This window comes from Brienomyrus brachyistius, chromosome 15, assembly GCF_023856365.1.
Source record: "Brienomyrus brachyistius isolate T26 chromosome 15, BBRACH_0.4, whole genome shotgun sequence".
Lineage (NCBI taxonomy): Eukaryota > Metazoa > Chordata > Actinopteri > Osteoglossiformes > Mormyridae > Brienomyrus > Brienomyrus brachyistius.
The window spans coordinates 22570766-22592008 of NC_064547.1; the positions used below are offsets into that span (position 1 = coordinate 22570766).

The following is a 21243-nucleotide window of genomic DNA, read 5'->3' on the forward strand; positions in this document are numbered from 1 at the left end:
ATACTGATTAACTGCTCCCATACATAAAGCAGATGCCAGTGTGGAAACTGAAGACATTTTACGGGGAGTTACATCAAATGGAACGTAGCTCATAGGGTAAATAAGCAAGGCTGTCACAGATTAGCCGTTAGCACTCCTGCATTACTGTGTACAAACAAATTAGGTCAGGCTGTGTTTAGGGCTGAGCACATGAAAATGGACTTTGCCAGTAGCCATAGGCAATGGACCCTGTTGGTCACGTGACCCGATGACACGTCGTCTGGGGTGACCTCCACAAACAGACAAGATCACATGTGACGACAGCCTGAGGACGATCTGAGTGCTGCAGAGTATGCTTGTCGCAGCACGAGGCCCTGAAAGGGCCGTAAAAGGATCTGAAATCACCTCACAGACCATAAGCAACTCTTTCTCCTAGTCAAGCTATCTGTGGAACAATGTAGAAGAGCAATAAGGAAAAGCAGATAGCACCTCTCAGTGACTCCTACAGCAAAACAATGCTGCCTCATGTTAACTCATGGTATGTGAAGTCCGGGTCCATAGAGGTAAAATTAACCCTTTGCATTAATCATCACATAGTGTAGTAGTACACTGATATGCGTGTCTTCAGACTGAAATTGCTAAAATACCAATTCGCTTGGAGACATGACATAGAAGAAAGTGACTATTATCCAGTTAAAATGTAAAAGTGCAGTGATCAACAAGGAAAGCTGGACTTACACAATAGCACAGAAAGTAGGAGGTGCAGTCAGGGCTAAAGAAATCCATACTGCTGACTTTCAAAAGTTTCAAAACTTGAACACAAGAATTAACCTTCTGACCAAAGTATGACTTTGCATCTTTTCGCTGTCATACTCCAATGTCCTTCCACAGTGCAAAAACACAGTGTTAGACTAATAGGCGTCTCTATTGCCCATTAATTATCTCCTATATCGTGTGCGTATATGGATGGATGGACTTAGTGATATTAGCCTTTTGATGTCTAATTGTCAATCTAACAGGCTAGCATTTAAAAATGTGTCCTTGGGTAATAGCACTACCCAAATCTCTTTATGTCTCTCCTGTCACTTGAAACACTCACGCTTTACAAACTTTTTCACAAAGCGTCTTTGTTCTGACTTGTCAGCAGAATTTCCCATGATGCCGTACAGCTCCTATTGTATGGACACAGGTGAGTCATGGCACAACTATACTGAAAATAATACTGCTCAAAACAAAGGCACAGGAGAACATCTTTCTTGCATCTTTAATGCCCCACGCCTTTTTCACGGAAACTCCTCATTCCTGTAACTTCTGCATAGCTCCTCATTTTCCATCTAAAGGTCTGTACCAGGACTGTACCATTCCGTGTGTCATAGAGGGGTGGCTCCACGTATTCCGCTCCTGGGGAGAAACACACAGCCCAGAAGAGGATGAGGTCAGCTGTCAGGAAGCGAAGGACAGGCCATTGTGTGAAACATGCCCGGCGGGTAGCATCATCTTTATGTCTTATTGGCAATCAAATTTCACTTGAAATACAATTATAATCTTCGTATGTGTCCGGGGTCGTACACCACAGGTATCAGAGAGCCAATGTGTGATAGGAAGTGAATCTTACCCACATTAGTTGGTTACTACTTATGGTTGCGGTTAAGTAATACACACAGCATTTCCATATAATCCATTTACGGAAGATTGCACCCATGAATACACTTGTCTTGGAGGAACGTCAGGCAAACAAATTTTTAGCGTATAAATCATAGCTGACCTTGCAGGGAGCTGGTTATACTTAATGACCTCATGCTGCAGCTAGTGCCGCCGACTGAAGTGCTCAGAGTACATAAGAATTATATATAAACCGTAAGCGATTTTATACTATTACGCGCAACGTTTAGAATCGAAAACAAGAGCAGGATGAGCGAATTTTAGGATGAAGGAATGTTTATATGCTGGTCAGATCACGTGCAATAAACTGTACGGTTACCCAACCGTGTGTGTCGCAACCACGCTTGTTAATGCAGAACTCCATATAGGCTGGGTTAGTCAAATGATTCACGATCGCCAAAAAGCACACAAGGAAGCGCATGTCAAAAATCATTTTCCAGTGAAAAGGACACAGTACACCCATCCAAATCAAAGAACTACTTAAGCAAGGGGAGTAATATGTATACCGCTTCGAGGAAGAGAGCAACCCCCGGAAACTGCTTTCGAGCCACGTCTAAAGCAGAAACACATGGCTTTTCAGACTTATGAAACTAAGCCCAGTTGGCCGTACACGCCAACAATCTCACCCACCCCCCAGAGGCGCCCATCAACCCACAAAAGCACAGAAACTTTTCCAAAAAATTTAATACGTGTAAACCACGCAAATATCATAATGGATAGCAAATACCAAAATACAGATTTAGATAACATTTACAAACAAACCCATACAAGCATCCAGGTACAAATATACAAGTCTTTTTAAAACAAAGACAGTTGTGAAAGATCAGTGACCAAGCGACGTGTATGCGTTACAGACAGCTTAACACTAGATTTACCGAGTTTTTATTCTCTGCTGAGAGTCCCAAGGTGTTTGTCACCCCTGCTGTGATTTTCGCAGGTCTTCAGCCCCATCCTCCTCCTGCTTTTGTTGTGCAAACACACCCATTACCTGTGAGGCCTGGCGCATTTGCATTTTTTACTCAGAGTAGCTCAAATCCAAGGCAGGCTAAACCTCTGTGTGTGACATGGAAACCTTCACAAAAGTCTGCCATATCTATACCAAATATCCCACACGCTGACTGACCTGCAAATATGAAAGACGCACATTCACAAAATATATGGAAACACAAGTCTGTGTTATTTATAAAACAAATTGAGTGAAAATAGAATGAAAAGTTGCTAATAGAATGAAATGAATAAAATGAAAACATGCTAACACTTCAGTCTCCAATGCATGTTTGTATATAAATGTCATAAGCTGAGTGAAGTCATGGTCCATGGTTTTTGACATGCTCATACACATACAGAATAAAATGTCATTTCATTTTCATTGGCCATCACTGAATTATAACACCAAAAGTGAATTTTGTTTTTGTGTGATCTCTCCAGCTTTGCATGTTTGGCTGTTCATGTAAAAATTGATGTATCCGTGCCTCAGTTCCAGGTTCATCTCTTCGTCATCTTTCTGCCTTTTGTCTCAGTGGTTACTGTCCCACACAGTCTGTCTATCTTTCAAAGTCTGTGTTTGCAGCGTTTGAAAACCCAGTGACCATCATCCCTGTATTTGGCAATGGAGTTCCTTGGCTAGAAGAATCGGAAACAATCTTCTTTTTCCTTTCCACCCTGTAGATGCTTTGTACAGAACGTAGGCATTCACCGCCACCAAGTCCAGCATGTTGTAAAACACAGCTACTGGCCACTTGCTTGTTGCTGCTCGTACTGAATACATGCGCGCCATTCTAAACACTGACGTGGAGAATTCCTCTCCCTGTGCAGTGTCCTTTGCCAATGGAGGAAGTTCACGGCAAACGTTATTCACCATGCCCAGTAAAGTGAAGCAGTCTGTGTGACAGTGACAGTGAGGTGAAGAAATTGTCCATTGTGACATTTCTCCCGTCATCCAGAAATGACTCCATCAGACTCATGACCACGTTCTCTGCCAGCCTTCACCAAGAACTGTGCTGAAAGTTTCACTCCAGGAGAACACATGAACATAGATGTACAGCTGTTCTCGACCAAGGTTCATTGTCCATGCAGTATATTTACATTTACATTTACAGGATTTGGCAGACGCCCTTAGCCAGAGCGACTTACATAAGTGCTTTGAGACTCTGCAATGAATTTCCGATGCTAGCTCAATAAGGACCCCAGCTACGAATACTATCTCTGAGAACGCCATTGAGTAGTGCAGAATTTTTATTTTATTTAATTTTTTTAAAACACACACCAGAAAAAGAGTCGAGTAAGAATATAGAAGTTCTACGTCAGGTATTTCTGAAAAAGAAAGTTTTGAGTCGTCGCTTGAAGACACTCAAGGATTCAGCTGTTCGGACATCTAGGGGGAGTTCATTCCATCAATTAGGTGCCAGGACAGAGAAGAGCCGAGATGCGTGTCTTCCTTGTGCCTTGAGGGGAGGTGGGACCAGTCGAGCAGTGCTGGAGGATCGGAGAGATCATGGTGCAGAGCGGGGTGTGATGAGGTCCTTTAGGTAGGATGGTGCCAGAGAATTTTTGGCTTTGTATGCGAGCATCAGTGTTTTGAATCTGATGCGTGCAGCTACAGGAAGCCAGTGGAGGGAGCGCAGCAAAGGAGTGGTGTGGGAGAACTTGGGAAGGATGAAAACAAGACGAGCAGCTGCATTCTGAATCAGTTGGAGGGGACGGATGGCGCTCAGTGGTAAACCCGCTAGAAGCGAGTTGCAGTAGTCAAGGCGTGAGATGACGAGGGACTGGACGAGTATCTGGGTAGCCTGGGTGGAAAGAAATGGACGTATCCTCCTGATGTTAAAAAGGAGAAACCGACAAGAGCGAGAAAGACTGGCGATATGTGAGGAAAATGACAACCGATCATCTATGGTAACTCCAAGGTTTCTAGCAGAAACCGAAGGACGGATCAGGGAGTTGTCAAAGGAGATCGCAAGGTCCTGGAGGGGGGATGAGTCAGCCGGGATGTAAAGCAACTCAGTTTTACTAGTTTTTGAGTTTTAGCTGGTGAGTGGTCATCCAAGATGAGATGTCTGCCAAGCATGTAGAGATCTTAGTGGAGACATGAGTGTCTGAGGGAGGGAAGGAGAGGATGAGTTGAGTGTCATCGGCATAGCAGTGGTAGGAGAAGCCATGTGAGGATATAACTTCGCCAAGAGATTTAGTGTAGAGGGAGAATAGGAGAGGGCCAAGAACCGAGCCCTGAGGACACCGGTGGAAAGACAACGTGGAGTAGATGTGGATCCATTCCATGTCACTTGGTATATCGCATCCAAGCCGGACAAATTTGGGATCAAGTTCTGGATGGCCACGGATTTGGAGACCAAATACGTCTGCAACGTGTCCCCTAACTTGGGAAAGGACCCCAGTCACCAGAAAAGGGAGAGGCTGGCAGAGAACATGGTCATGAGTCTGATGGAGCCATTTCTGGATGACGGGAGAAATGTCACAACGGACAATTTCTTCACCTCACTGGCACTGTCACACAGACTGCTTCAGCGCAAAACAACACTACTGAGCACAGGGAATAAAGTTTGGTATGAACTTCCTCCAATTTCAAAGGACACTGCACAGCAAGAGGAATTCTCCGCGTCAGTGCTTAGAAGTGGCAGTGTCTCCTTGACAATTTATGCACCTAAAAAAACAAGATTGTGTGTGTTCTGAGTTCCTTGGACCAAGATGTGGCGATCTGTGAAGGCAGAAAGAGGAAACCCAACACGATAACAGACTATAACCACATGAAGGTATGTGAATGTGTGTATAATTTTACATCAGTGCTACAATGTTTTCTGATATGTACTATACAGGCCTATATAGAAAGAAGGTAGAAAAAAAGCAAATACACTCATGACTCTCTCTCTCTCTGCTGTTATAGTGTGGTGTAAATGTGTTGGACCAAATGGCGCGCATGTATTCCGTAAGAGCAGCAACATGCAGGTGGCCAGTAGCTGTATTTTACAACATGCTGGACCTGGTGGTGGCAAATTCCTACGTTCTGTACAAGGCATGTACAGGGTGGGAAGGCAAAAGAAGATTATTTTTTGAGTCATCTAGCCAAGGAACTCCATTGCCAATTTATGCCACAAAAGGCTATGGGGACAGAGGAAGGCTGCTGCTGTGCCAGGACTTGTATGGACAACTCAGTGTCAGGTACAGGAGAACTGCAACAGAAACCGCAGCAGGTTTACCAGTGCAAAGTGTTACAAATTCACTTGCGCCAAATGCAGGGATGATGGTCACTGGGTCTGCAAACACTGCAAAGTTTGAAACACTAAATTTTTTTTATAAATAAAACAGACTTGTGCTTCCATATATTTTGTGAATGTGTGTCTTTCATATTTGCAGGTCAGTCAGCATGTGGGATATTTGGTATAGATATGGCAGACTTTTGTGAAGGTTTCCATGTCACACACAGAGGTTTAGCCTGCCTTGGATTTTAGCTGCTCTGAGTAAAAAAATGCAAATGTGCCAGGCCTCACAGGTAATGGGTGTGTTTGCACAACAAAAGCAGGAGGACAATGGCCCAAGAAACTCTCAGCAGGGATGCTAGTAGGTGTTAGGCCCAGGGAATTTACGCAAATTTGCGTAGATTTGGCAGTTCTAGTGTTAAGCACCGATCACTGCATTTTCATGGTCTGAGCACTGTTAACAAGTATTCACATTAACCAGTACTTAGTTTGTCAAACATTTAAACACGAACATGGGAACCATCACATTAACCTCAAGTTATTCTTCCGCAATATATTCAACCACTCAAGGTAGAAAAAAAGAAACCTGGGAAGTGTGCAAAATATACGGAAAGTGTAGCTTTAAACTCCATGTTTACTGACGATTATGGTACATCCGTACGTCTCCCCCCGATACCCCTCGCGTTTAGAGTAGGATCGCGCCCACCCACCTCCTCCCCAGCCCCGATCGGGACATGCCCCGACAAACACCCGGCACATGTCGGCGTGGCCATGTGGCGACTGGGAGGGGAAGCCCCGTATTGCACCCTTCCTCTATTTTCCACGTGGTTGAGAGCAGCTAAGAGGGGGGGCACCTTGTCCTTACGGGAAGCGAGTCTCCCACCGTCCATCGAAGTCCGTAACACTTTCACAACTTCAAGTGTCCAGTCGAAAATGAGAGTCTTAAAAAGCCACGATAGCGGTGCTCCATGGACTGAGGTTCGGCAGCATCTGCTCACAGCAAATCGTCCCGGAGGCCGAGTCGCCGTCCGCCGCCCCCGGCTCTGCCTGGGCGCCGTCTTTGCTCAAGAGTCCAGAGAAACTGGAGCCGAATATCGTTATGAGGCTGGACACGTTGCCCGTGTCCATGTCTTCTGATGCGTCACCGCCTTCGGTATTGGCCAGCGGGACGGAGCCGGGTCTGGGTCTTTTCACTGGGGATCCTGCGTATGGGGACTTGCCGGCGCCCCTCTTCCTGGTACAGCAAGGCGCCGCGGCCGTCGGGCTTTGCGTTCCTTCTTTCTGAGAGCAGAGATCTTCGGCTGGCCCGCACTCAAAGCGGCTCTCCGGGACAGGGCAGTTAGGGACTTGCGTACTCTCTTCCACTTGACCTGGGGCTTGCTCCCCATCCGACTCGCCGCCCTGCGGCCAGTTGTAATCCGAACGCGAAGCCGGCTCCTCGGCGTCCAGTTCCCCGGCTACCTCCACCGAGGCTTGCGCGTTAGTCTCCGGCACTCGTAAGGTTTCCCGCGATTCCGTCTCCGACCCGCAGCTTTCCGCGCCGGTCGATCTTCCCTCTAACGACTCCATCGTCTCCCCCTCTGCCCACTCCCCCGCTTCGGCGCGTTGGGAGCCTAGGCAGGCGCCGCCGTAGTAGTCGCTGAGGTATACCTGCCTGGCGCTCCGGAGAACCAGCGAGACCAGCAGGTTCTTGTGCAGTTTGATCCCCCCTCGTTGGACCCTGGAGTTGTAGATCTTCCCCAAAGAGATACTCATGATCCGATGAGCCTCCACTTTGTACTCCATATCTCAGATCGAGCTGGTCGGACAAACGGCGCCCAGTTACAGTGTAATGAAACTTTTACGACGGCTTCCTCCGTGAAAAATCCCGCAGATCAGTTTCAGTCAAAAGTCAAAAAGGTAAATAGTAATATTAATAAATATTTATCCCCTTTCGATATCATTAACTAATTAGTTAAGTGCGAGTAGTGGGGGGTAAATGAACTACACAATAATACTAACAATGTTATTTGTTTAAACGTTTTACTGATGCGGCCCGCCGTTTAGACCAATAGAAAGAGGAAATTTCTATTTTACAGGAATTAAAACCCCTCTAACGTTTCATCGTTACCCGCTAAACTGCTGCTAAGAGAATGAGACGGTTTCTATTTTTAACTTATATATATAGTTCTACGTAACGATTACGTTTACCAATGAAAAGAAGCTGCTCTCTTACAAATGCCTGGAATTTTTCCCCGCCAACTGCGTTTGGACCAATCGGGGGCCGCAGTACCATCAAGTAAGATTTAAATACTAACGTGGGAAGAGAATTTAAAGGGGGAAAATGCATTTAGGCACATAAACGTAGCTTCATTTATCAATATACTAGTGCGATTTATTAGTATTCATTTTAAATGGCATAAAAAGAAGATCTCTGTTTTGAACTTGCGTTTGTTAAGATTCGTGGCACCAAGGAAATTAGCTATACTGAAATATTGCGTGTTGTGGTAAACGTTGTTTTTATAGCCTATATATAATACAAGTGTATTATATTGTAATAATAAATATTTATAACGTATACATATAACGTACACATCAGTGGTTTCTCACATTATATGTAACTTGTTTATCTGCGTGTGCACAAGGCATAACGTATAACAGTGGTTACATGTGTAAATACGTCGTGTCCCCTTTAAGAGTATTTATATTTTGGTAGGCGACATTCTGCGACTGATGTAATGGTTCGTCTGTTTTGGTGAAGTCACATGACGCTTTTGTGCGAGTGAGATCTACGCTGCGGTGTCCGAAGCCTGGCTGGTAAATGGAGCCGTTGGAGTTAAGGAGGGGGTTGGGGTGACCTGCTTGGTTTGATCGAGGACGCGTCTAGGTTATAGGCGGGGAGAATGGGATTTTAATGTAACCATAAGCAGAGATGCGTAGTAAGTAAGAAGAGGAGCCAAACGGAAGGCGCAGGTGTGTGTCGGTGTGTCTAATCGTCGTCATGTTTGTAGAAAACAAAGCAGAGTGAATGAGGAGGGGCAGCATGACGTAACGGTCCTGCCAGTTAAACCAGAAGGAGCAGAAACTTTCCCATAAACACACCCAGCTGAAACGCGCCACCTGTTTCCGCTTCACATCTGGGAAATATTCGTTTTATTTTCTGCTGTATATCTGTTATATTTTTAGCTGCTTAGCGCGATCATAATGTCCTGCATTATTTGTGAACCACAATAAACAGTTCGTTACTTATGTAACCTGCTGAGTGCTTAAATGTTATTTTTATTCTGAAATAATAGCTGATGTTTGGTCAAATGGTTAGTTTGAGCTAAATGGGAGAGTCTTGCCACGCCACAGGCGTGGTTCTGAAGGTTGAGAATGTATTATTTATAAATGTTTATGTCCCGAAAATTAATACGTTGTGAATTAGCCCCAGAGATAGTCCAATACACTATTATGTAACAATACGTGCTTATTGTCATAATAAATGGCATTTGTTGATGTTTATATATTTTGGTTATATTTTCAAATAGATAATGAGGACTTCGTTCAGCTTCAACCCTATTTCCAAAAACTTGAGATGCTGTGTAAAATGGAAATAAAAACCAAATACAGTGATTTGCAAATCATATGTCATGACCATATCAAATGTTGAAACTGAGAAATTTTTATTGTTTGATAACAGATATCTCATAATTAATTAAGTTAATCAGCAACAGCTCAGTAAAATGCTTGGGTATAGAAGGAACCTGCCAGAGAGGTAGCGTTTCTGTGCAGTGAAGATGGGGAGAGGTTCACCATTCTGTGAAAGACTGTGTGGGGAAAATAGTGCTAAAATTTAAGAGTAATGTTCCTCAATATAATATTGCAAAGAATTTGGGAATTTCATCGTATACGGTACATAATATCATTAAAAGATACAGAGAATCTGGAATAATCTCTGTACACAAAGGCTGAAAACCAATACTGGATAGGCATAATCTTAAACAGAATAAATTCTATAGTGGAAACCACTGCATGAGCTCAGGAGCACTTCCAAAAACCATTGTCTGAACAGTTTGTCGTTGCATACACAAATGCAGGATGAAACTCTACCATGCAAAGCAGGGCTGGCCAATCTTAGCCGCAAAAGGTCGGTGTGTATACAGGTTTTTGGGGTAACCTTTAGGTCAGCTGTTCAAACCCAGGTGTGAGGACTCTTCAGCCAGTCAGTCCTCTAATTAGTAATCTAATTACGGAGTCGCGGCGAAAACCTGCACACACAGTGGCCCTTTCTGGGTAAGATTGGCCCCCCTGATGCAAAGAAAACATAATCCAGAAACGCAGAGCCCCCTTCTCTGGGCCTTAGCTCATTTAAGATGGACTGAGGCAAAATGGAAAACTGTCCTGTGGTCTGATAAATCAAAATTTCAAATTCTTTTTTGGAAATCATGGATACCACATCCTTCAGGCTAAGGAGGAGAGGGACCGTCCAGATTGTTGTCAGCAGTTTAAAAACCAGCATTCGTGATGGTATAGGGGTACATTAGGGGAGTCATTAGGGTTGGATCTCGGGGGCAGCAGTCAAAGCAGGGATGCCTAGACCTCCCTCTCACCAGCCACCCCCCCCCCCCCAATGGACACGATTGTATGAGTTAAAATGATTTGTAAACCACTACATTCTGTTTTTATTTACATTTTATACAACATCCCAACTTTTTTGGTAAAAGGGTTGTATTAGTTTCTTAGTTGAAATGTATAATTTGTTGTATATACTGTATCACTGTAAAGGCACTATATAAGAACTGAATGGATAAGTGGGAAAAAACTAAGGTCTTTTTGATTACTAAGTTAAAAGTGTTACAGAATCATAAACTCTAGTGTGTGACAATAACATGTGATAACCCCCCTGGATTCATGACTGTTATTCACCAGTTGGATGCCAGTAACAGCCCATCCTACTCTACACTAAAGGGACACAATAAAAATGAAATAGCTATGGGTGGATCCAGAAGTCCTTACTGTTTATTCATAATTATTGTTCCCACTAACTCAAAGTACATATTTAAAGGAAGTAGAAATGATCACATTACATTTTGGTCATGACGATATTATTGGTCATTCCATGTGAATAATACAAACAATTAATGATTAGTCACCTAGCTGGTAATAATTAAAACGTGAAGTACAGACGGCGTGGCTGTGAACGGAAAGTCAGTAGTTCAAATCCCAGGGTTTGTATAGTGATTTCATCATTGGACCTTTGAGCAAGGCCATTAAAATGCCCAATTATTCCTGGAACTGTCTGCTTTCACAAAAATGTATGTCACTTTGGATAAAGGCTTCTATTAAATAAAATGCAAAATGGCTGAAACCTGCACTAATAAAAGTGGCTATTTGAAACAGAGAAAGTGAAAGTTGTAGTTTAGTTTTGTGTCTATATATATATATATATATATATATATATATATATATATATGTTGTACATATATATATATATATATATATATATGTTGTACATATATATATGTTGTTCACATATATATATATATATATATATATATATATGTATATATGTATATATATATGTTGTACATATATAGTGCCTGTACCATACACTCCCATTCTATTTAAGCCTCAGAATCAATTTAATTGTAAATATACTGTGCATCTGCTGTACTTACAATAACAATAAATCATCTATCTATCTATCTATCTATCTATCTATCTAGTCCGTATACTTTGTACTTCTTCTATATTTAGATATTCTAAGAAATATTTTAAATTGTCTTTCTAAAAACTTGTGACAAGCTGTCACCTTCCTTCAAAATGTTTTTACCTTTGAGACTTGATGAACTGGCCAATCAAGTTCCTGTGCTCAGCACTTGAATCCCCAGGAGCAAATCTGAGTGTTTACTATTGGTGAGTTGGTTGCAGATGACATTCATGCCAAGTTTCACCAGAATATTAACATGTGAATCCTGTACAGGAAAATACCAGACAGAAGCCACACATATGTAATCCTCTTCAAAGGAGAAAACCATGAATCACTCATCTCCACACTTGAATCGAAGTGTGTATGTGACCATATACCATTGCTTTGTGTCCAGTTAATGAGCAAGCAGTATTGATGTTACCAGGTATGTCAATTCTGAGAAATGATAAATATATTAATCAAAATAGTTTTCTGCCCTTTTGTGGCCTCATTGTTATTTGTTTTTCGATTAGGCTTTTCTTCAAAATAATAATAATAATAATTTATACTTTTCCACTTGTCTATATAGCATGCAGTGGAAATACTGGGTCATAATCATGTATCCTGTTTTCAGTTTTCTAGCATTTTTCCTTCATAAACAATACTCTCATATTGTCATATAAGTCATAGCTGATCTCTTCTATACAACTAGATGTAAGTATATCAGTTGACTTAAAATATTTTATTGTAAGAAAATATTTGCTCAGTAACTGTGTGGGGTCCTTGAAATGATCTGTGTTAAAAATCACAAAATTAAACAAACCAGTTAAGAAAACTTGCGCAAACATTCCAAGAATGGGGAAACATCGCATCAAATGTTTATAGACATGCGAAGAAAAAGCCTGCCGCCAATTACTAAGCCTAAGTGTTTGAATACTTACGTGTGAACAAATAAAACTAATAATTAGAAATGCTGTTAGAGCAAAGAGACTGATCACAATGATCAGTACACTGCCTTTTCCTGTTTTAATTTAATTTAATCCAATTCAATTCAATGAATTTTTATATAGCGTCTTTCACAACACAGTTGCCCCAAGGCAAGAAACTCGAACACGGCTGAGACGTTCGGAGTGTACTTGTGCGTATTTCCGCATGACTCATCGCCATCTTGTTTCTATGCATGTTGCTAAGCGAATGACGAATCACGAAGAGCGATCTGACCTTCGACCCGGAAGGAATCACGCCGGGCCGTGGGAGCTTGGAAAGGGGCTGTTCTTGTGTAAACAGGGAGTCGCAGTGGCGACTGTTTCATCGCAAAGTTAACATTCATCAACTTGGCCGTCGTGCCCCGTTGTTGGAGTATGAGGTTACGGAACAAACTCTACGGAAAGTGAGTTGCAAAAATGTCGATGGAGGATCCGTTTTTCGTCGTGAAGGGGTAAGGGAGGACCCATTCGTCTGCTTGTCCATTTAGCTAGCTTGCGGTTCTTGGAGCAGAAAACTTAGACAATGGCGTGTTGTTTTCGCTCAAGGATATGATGACACTTTTCCTCTTTAATTCACGACCTGGTCTACAACAGCCTTGGTGTCTTAGAATCGGGGTAGAGGAAAATTACACGGATTTAGACATCAGGCCAGATTCATATTCTGATGTGTAGTCAATTAATCACTTAAAAATTATATTAGTTTGCTGAGAAGTTTTAAAAGTTTTGTTTAACGGTTTGTTGAGGGAGTCACTAAATAAAATGTCGCAGTCTTACGATCACCGCAACGGTGCACGATACATGTCATTGATTTGGCCAGAAATTGACCAAAATTGTCATAGCGAGTAAATCATCCATTGCAAAATGTACGAAAAGAAATTCACAACTTCTCACTGCTGTTGATTTTATGAATTGATTAAGTCGCTGAACATCCCCTTGTAAAGGATCGATTGTTGTATTTTCAGTCTCTGGTCTAGACAATTTGGCCTACATTGCTGTAACCTTTATTGCTGCTACCAGAATAATTCTAGGTGGCGTGAAGTCAAGTCTAAGGGAAGCATCTTGATCTCGTGTGCGCCTTTTTGGTCAGGGAGGTGCAGAAGGCTGTGAATACAGCCCAAGGGCTGCACCAGCGATGGACTGAGCTATTGCAGGACCCTTCCGCTGCCACCAAGGAAGAGGTGGACTGGACAACCAATGAGCTGCGAAACAGCCTGAGGTCTATCGAGTGGGACCTGGAAGACTTGGATGAGACCATCAATATCCTCATTCAAAGGCTTCTTTTATTGATTACTGAGAACCATTTCATTACTTTTTTTTTTTAAACTTGGTTAACATTTAATGACACTTTAGTGCATGTTTAGTCTTAAATATCTCCCTTAACCTCTGTGAAAGCATTGTTGAGTCGAATCCCAGGAAGTTCAACCTGGATTCCTTGGAGCTCAGCAAACGGAAAGCCTTCATCACAAGCACCCGGCAGACAGTGAAGGTGAGTCCGTCTCACTGACATCCGGAGTGAGAACTGCTTCAGAAAGTAATACTTTGAACAAATTAACTTTTACTGTATGAAGTAAACATCCCGTGATATTTGTGAAGGTAACTGAAATAACATATTTGAATACTAATGGCATTTGAGATAATTAAATCTAATCAGTAGTTTACTGTACATGAGTAAGTAATGCGACGCAAGTATGATTTTTATATGTATATTTATATCTGTTTAAGCATAATTTGGTTTCTACCCCTCCCCCACAGGAAATGAAGGACAGCATGTCTAGTCCAAGAGCCCAAGCAATGCCGGAGAAAAAGGGCAGGCAGGTCTGTTGCCCAAAGACTGTTTTGGTGCTCTGTAGGGGAGGGAGATGAGTGAAAGCAGACAGTTTAGTCACACGCAGGGTGTGGCATCCGTTTATTAGAGAGACCACTGCAAAGAGGGGGGGACCTTGGCTGCGTGTATAGAAGGAAGAGGAAGGCTTGCTCATTTAAAAGCAGCACTGGGCATCATTCTGTGAATCTGCAGTTAAAACGCAAGCATCCGTCAGGTGTGAGATGCTGCCAGTGAACATTGCAGGCTGGGGTCAAACCATAGAGGAACGTGTTCACATATTCACAAATTTCACTTCATGTCCGTATCTTTCCAAACTATATTACTGCTTCTCTCTCCCTCTCTCTCTCGCTCTTTCTCTCCCTCTCGCTCTCGCTCGCTCGCTCTCTCTCTCAGACCTTGCTTGGGGATGGCGGTTCTCAAGGGCCACAGTGGCAGCCGGGGCCGGACAAGTACAGCCGGCTGGACCGTGAACTGCAGACCGCCAACTCGCAGTTCATTGAGGAGCAACACACGCAGCAGCAGGTGCGTGAGGACCACCCCCCTCCCCCACCACCGCCACGCTCCCCTACGGCCCCTCCTACTCACAGAGCCTCTGAGTCATCACCACCCTAGACAGATGAGTGGTTATTTATAACTGATCGTAATGTATGGATCCACGTTCTTACAGCTCAGATGGGCAGTGTTGTGGTGATGTCATTTGAACCTTTCTCCTTAGTATAGATTATGTTATATAATTTTCCCCATTTAGTCACAGTTGTGAATAAGCACCGGAATGTTCTTTCCCAATGTTTATGCCTTGGCCGTTCGCTCTGTTCCGTTGGCCGTATTTGGGAGTGGGGGTGTGTGCCTTGCCAACTGTCTTCGCGTCACCAGCCGCTCGCTGACATTTTGGTCACGTCCCCATACCAGCTGATCGCCGAACAGCAGGACGAGCAGCTGGAGCTGGTGTCCGGCAGCATCGGGGTCCTGAAGAACATGTCACAGCGGATCGGCCAGGAGCTGGACGAGCAGGCAGTGTGAGATGCCGATCTGCCAGCACTCAGCCAGCATCTGGGTGCTGGGAACACAGTTTTTCCTTCCACTTATTAAAATGTGGTCCAGAAAGTGAAAGTGAAACTGGCTGCGTTTGCTGAACCACGTGACCTTTAAGGGGCATTACTGATGACGGATGGACGTGACCTTCCGCTGTTATCTTCAGCTAAGTGGTGTATACCTTGGCTTTCTGGGTGATACGTTTGGTGGTTCACCTTCTGGGGTTTCTGTGATGTTCAGGATGCTCGATGACTTCTCCCATGAGATGGAGAACACTCAGTCACGGCTGGACAACGTCATGAAGAAGCTGGCTAAGGTTTCTCACATGACCAGCGGTGAGTCGCGGCGCCCTGCTAACCTTCAGTCAGGCAGTCAGTCTTGGTTAACCAGTCTTCGTCATTCTTTAATGATAGGAGTGCTTCCTGATCCAGTCCTCAGGGACCCAGGGCCGGAGCGCGTTTGAGCTCCCTGATTCCCCAAGGATTGGGAAACACTGATAATAGTAATAAATTGTCTAATAGTTTGTTCCCTAGTAAATAAATTAAGATACTATTACGGGTTGCGTGTATCCTAATTTTCCTGCCCGTTATAGATGTGTTTTGGGCCCGGATTGTTGTGATGTATGAATATGGTCAGCTCTTGCTTCCTGACCCAGTGTCCTCTGGGGTCACTGTGGAGAGGAAAGATAGGCGGTTCTTTCTTAGCTTGCCACCCCCGGGAAATCCGCTCTCGGCCCCTCACAGGAAGTGCTTGGTACAGAGACAGGAAATTCATTCAGATCTGGATATTTATTTCATTTTCTTTGGTACATCCTTGCTTTATTGTTGCTGTTGTCAGCTGGGGGGGATCCAGTCCCCCCTGCCACTCACACTGTTCCTGTCTTTGTTTCCGTTTGCAGACAGGAGGCAGTGGTGCGCTATCGGCGTCCTCCTGGCCATTCTCTTCGTGCTCCTCATCCTCTTCTTTGCTCTGTGACGACAAGCCCCCCTCCCCCCCACTGACCACGCAGCCCCCTGGCACAGTCTCAACACTCTCCCTTCCCAGTTTGCTGTTGGGTTCACAATGTCAGGACTGGGAAGAGAGATTTTTCACCTGCCTCCCAGTCGGGTAGAATAATGGCACCTTCTGATTCTTTCATGCGACACGGTTTCACGTGAAAAAAAAAACACTCTGGATCCTGTTGACATCATCTGCTTGTGGGATAGTTTGGCTTCTGCCTACTCCCACCCCCCGCCCCTTTACAGCGGCAAGCCGAGCTGTGTGTCTGTCAGGCTTGATGGTCAGCAGCTATGTAACATTTCCAGGCAAGTCTCTAACATCTTCTGCAGGTGGCCCAGGAAAGCCATTTTAAAAACCTTTTTTGAATTTGTGTTTGTTCACAGGGTGCTTTCGTTAGACGGTCTTACTTTTCAGTTCTGAAAATGTGTGAAATGTGTGACTCTGGGTTCGATTGGCAGAGGGGAATAGCACGCAGCCACCTGTCTCCATGGAGATGCGGCATTCCGAACCCTCGCCTGTGGTCTGTCTGTCCTCCTGAAGCACCCTAATCCCAGCTCCGGAAGATGATGGGGAGCTGTGCGTGCGTGTGTGTGTGTGTGTGTGTGTGCGTGCACGTGTGCCTGTCAGCACTGGGATGTTTGACAGGATTAGGTCACCGTCAGTGAGCAGGCGAATCGCTAACCTCACTAACACTTGACTTCTGGAGTGTTTGGGCTCCAGTTGCTAGAAACGGTCTAGTGCACAGAAGGAGCGTATGAAATATGCTGAGCATAAAATTGAGAAACAGCGTTTGCTCTTCAAGAGTATTACTAAGAGTATTACTACTGCTATAGGCTGCGATGGGGATTCGATGACACCGGTGAGGACAGTCTGCTGTGACCTTGGCGTCACGCTGACTCACCTCTGGAATTCGCTGGTCATGACCAGCAGGAAACGTTATGACTGTATAGTGGCCTCGCCTGTCCCCTAACAAGCGTCCACATAGTGCGTCGTCATTGAGGACCAGTCAGTAATGCATCTTATGACAAATAGGTGGCGCTGATACTGGGTTTGGGCCTGCCCTTGGTTTCTGTTCTTCCCCTGCTTGTGTGGACTTCCCTCCTGTGGATATAGCGTGTAGTTCTGTGTTTGATTGTGTGCCCTGCAGTGGACTTGCATCCCACGCCGGATATACAAAAACACTCTCTGGTTTTCTTTATCATTATTATTTTTTTTTAAGAAGAACCAGGGCTTGCAAATCAACACATGTTTGCGGATATTGGAGGGGGGGGGCGGGGGGCGTGCCACAGGTGTGGTGCCTCCTGTCTCCTGCAGGGGGAGATGCACAGGGGAGCCGCACTGCTTGGCCCTTATTCCCGGAGCTTGAGGCACCACCCAAGTGCAGCTGGGGCTTCACTGGCGTCATGGCTGTGGTCTATGGGGGTCACGGGGTAACACTGCGTAGGGGGCAGAGAGCGTGTGAGTTTACACCCTGATCTGGTCTTGCTAAGGAGATGTTTTCTGATGGGTAAAATCAGCCGCACTCTTCTGAATGTCCTCGACATAAAGCCACTTTAACTAAGTGTGTCAGCTTGCTGATTTGTTTGTTTGTTTGTTTTTGTTGTTCTTGGTCGATTTTTCTCTCTTTTTAACTTTATAATCCCTGTTTTAAAATTGTTTGCGTTTCCAGGCTCTCCTGATGTGCCCTGATGCTTTTCCCATTATGGAAAGAAATTATTTTTACAAGGAAATATGACGATGAAAATGTGTTGGAGTTGGTGACTTTTTTTGTAAATATGAGACTGATGATGGATCATGAGGCAAAATGATATTTGGACATCAGCCGTAATGTCAGAGGGGCATCATTGTCAACTCAGTTGTACACTTCTGTTTGTCTAGCGTGCCGTTGACGAATGAGGACAGAGCATATGAGCATTCCACCTGTCATTAAGGCTTCTGTTTGTGTTTTTGTGTGTGTGTGTGTGTGTGTGTGTGTGTGTGCATGCACTTGCGTGCACACAGTTCTTCCAGCCATTTGTCTCTGAAACCCTTTGACCTCTGGATGATGTGTCTAGTTGATCACAAGGTTTGACTTCTGAAAATTGCTGCAGTTGTCATCATTAAAGTGTTCTGCCCTTCTGACTTTAGTGTATTTCTTATTATCAATCATAATAATATGATGACAATATGATTTTCATAATTGTTATTGGCTGGAGGCTCCCTGACCGAGATAAGGCCTCCTTCTAAGGAGCTGAAAGATGGATATCAATTATGAAAGATGAATCATAACAAAGCAACTCCCGTCACCCGTTAGGCATAGAAGCAGAGGGTAGCTGCCTCTGGGTGACTGTGGGGAAGCCCTTTCCACGGCCCATAAAGCACATGAATCCACCTGTCACATTTTTATTTCGGTCGTGGTTCATCGTCAAGATGAGCGAACCACCGGGGTCCGTAAGACGTTTCATTGCCACTGTTTTCGGGGGCGGAGTCCGGCTTTGAAATAGTCCCAGGAAGAGGCGAGTGATGTAAGTGGGGGTGGCTGTGAGTGTCTCCTTACAAAGGCCGGGGAGAGCTAATTACCGGAGGTCTGTTTGCGTCGGGCTGGGGGCGTCTGGCAGGCAGCAGGTGCAGGCTGCAGGTCTCTGACTCGCCCCCTTTATCCACAAAGAGAAGGGGGGTGGAAGCCAGCTGAGCACACCCCCCCGGGGGTAGGGGGGCAGGGCCCAGACAGCTGGCCTCATTAGCATAGCAATGCAGAGCGAGAGAGCGCAAGGTGCTGCTATCAGGGGGGTCAGGGCCATGAGGAGCGGCCGGCAGAGATTTAAACCCCCCAAACCTGCGCGTGCATACTCGTAGCCAGGGACAAAGGCTGGGAGGCCGTGCTGTGCCGCGTTCGGGGGGGGTCACACGCTGTGTGGAGCTGGGAGCGTGCCGCACACGCCCTGGCCTCTCTGCGGGCCTATCTGCATTCCCAGGTGTCGCCGGGCCTCGTAGGCGGATCCGCGTCACGCATAACCTGCCTACCTGCGTCAGATCGCAGCCCCCCCCCCATCAGCTATCTCAGCTGCAGCCCCGGCTCGCAGCATTTCCCAGTGTACGGGGATTTTCCCCCCTTAAGTTTTTTTAAAGAATCAGCTTTTTGTTGTCCTCTTCCTGGGGGGGGGGGGGCACCAAGTCCACCGGCCGCACATCCACGTTTTTCGCCTACTTGGTGAGTCACGTCGGTGTAATCTATGACAAGGTGTCAGATGATATTAAACATTCACACCCCCACTGGTCACAGTCAGAATGGAACATTCCGAACTTCCCAAGAAAACGAAATGATGTCACAGGATTCTGAAGAACAAAGAATTATATAGGAATCTTATTGGGAGTGAGGTGCACATTTACACATTTTATACATCTGCCTTTTAAGGTCTGGCTGTGTGTCTGCTCACAGGGTACTGGGTGGCTGGGTGCAGGTGGGGGCTGATCTCTTAACCCATATCCAGAAAGCCATGGGGTGGGGGGTGGGGGAGCATATTGATCGCCAGAACCCTCCCGCATCTCCTCTTTCAGCTGTCTGGCCACCTGAGGCCCTGAGCTCTCCACACATCTGTCACCGCTCGGTCCTCCCACCCCCCGAGCTTCCGGCTCACTGCTTTTAAAGGGATAGCGGCCCTTTTTTTGTCAGCCCGGGTGGGGGGGTTCCTTGAACAGATGAGGCCCAAGTTTGTTACCGCCAGGGGGTGTCTGCGTCTGTTGCACGGAGTCGTGACCCAACCGATGTGCACATTTGGGATTCCCTGTATCGGAAACCCACCCTCAGCATGTCTTACACACCTACAGCCACCGTCACCTGGTGATTAAACAGCAAAAAGATATAATGTACAGTTTCATATATGCAAATTCTTTATTCACCTTGATTTGTAAACATGACAGCAGAGACCTAGAAGGTGTAATAATGCAATTGCAGATACGAGCTCATGTCCTGCCCCGACGTCCGGTTGACTGCGAACTCAGAGACCCGTTATAATTAGAGAATGCCTCCCAGCTTTTATGCAGTGAAAAAGTTGCAGGTGATAAAATGGGAAACGGGCTGCCTCGCTGGTCCGGATGTGAGACGTTAATCTCACTGGGGTCCTTTTTTGGTATCAGCACCATGTTTTGTCACCAATGGAAAGTGTTACATTGTTACATCACAGGACTAAATTAAAACTGGCACACACTGCAGTGGAAATGTGCAAATGTGTATTCTATGCATCCTTGGCTGAGTCATCGGGCACTGGAGGCATCACAGTTTTCACTTTTTCTTAAATCTCAGGAAAAAAAAAACCAAATGACATCATATGATCTGAAAAAAAAAACATGAAATTGTTGGGTTTTAGCTGAAAGTTTGTGATTTTGGTTTCATCGCTTCATCTTTCGAGTGAGTGCGTCTCTCCTCTTCGTAACAAACCTTTCTTGTGGAATCGCTACACAATCTTATTGTTTTTCCTAATCGCTTTGCCCTGTTCACGGCCATTTGGGACTTGCTTTGTCTCTCCCCTGACGTCCCCAGAATTACCTTGTAAACATTAACGAAATATTTCTACCTGGGAGTTGTACGTGTTTCACAAGGGTTGTCATGTAAACATGAATGATTTGTCTTTTATTAATAAATGCCGTCGCACTCCCCCTCCCTTCTGTCGAGCGTGGTTCTACATTAGAAAACCACGAGTTAACTTTGGACATGGAAAATAAGTCCGTCTAAATGCGCTGGTATCCGGAGTCTTCAGATGCGTGGGTGGGTGTTTATGGTGGGATAAACGACACTGTGATATAAATGCGCACAATTCACAGCCTCGTCTGATCTGTGTTAATTCATAGGTGGCTTATCTCTGGCTTTGGAGCACGTGCCAGATCGTTTCCTAATAAGCGATTTAAGTTGGAATCTTCTGC

The 21243-nt window shown here is 44.9% G+C and overlaps 2 protein-coding genes and 1 long non-coding RNA gene across 3 annotated transcripts; 1 reads left to right on the plus strand and 2 right to left on the minus strand.

Moving 5' to 3' along the window:
• Positions 1-1228: 1228 nt before the first annotated feature.
• On the minus strand, positions 1229-2500 carry LOC125709215 (uncharacterized). Its single transcript, XR_007382659.1, has 2 exons — positions 1595-2500; positions 1229-1380 (listed from the first exon to the last, which is right to left on the minus strand). It is a non-coding gene; the product is annotated as an uncharacterized LOC125709215 (long non-coding RNA).
• Positions 2501-6275: 3775 nt separating this feature from the next.
• Positions 6276-7996, minus strand: ier5 (immediate early response 5). The gene has a single exon (XM_048977181.1). It carries the CDS (start codon positions 7635-7637, stop codon positions 6795-6797), a length of 843 nt encoding a protein of 280 aa, XP_048833138.1. The 5' UTR covers positions 7638-7996; the 3' UTR covers positions 6276-6794.
• A 4722-nt stretch (positions 7997-12718) lies between these two features.
• On the plus strand, positions 12719-18465 carry stx6 (syntaxin 6). The gene is made up of 8 exons (XM_048976546.1): positions 12719-12940; positions 13576-13744; positions 13879-13974; positions 14241-14303; positions 14707-14835; positions 15223-15329; positions 15586-15680; positions 16244-18465. Exons 1-8 carry the CDS (start codon positions 12906-12908, stop codon positions 16318-16320), a joined length of 771 nt encoding a protein of 256 aa, XP_048832503.1. The 5' UTR covers positions 12719-12905; the 3' UTR covers positions 16321-18465.
• Positions 18466-21243: the final 2778 nt, after the last annotated feature.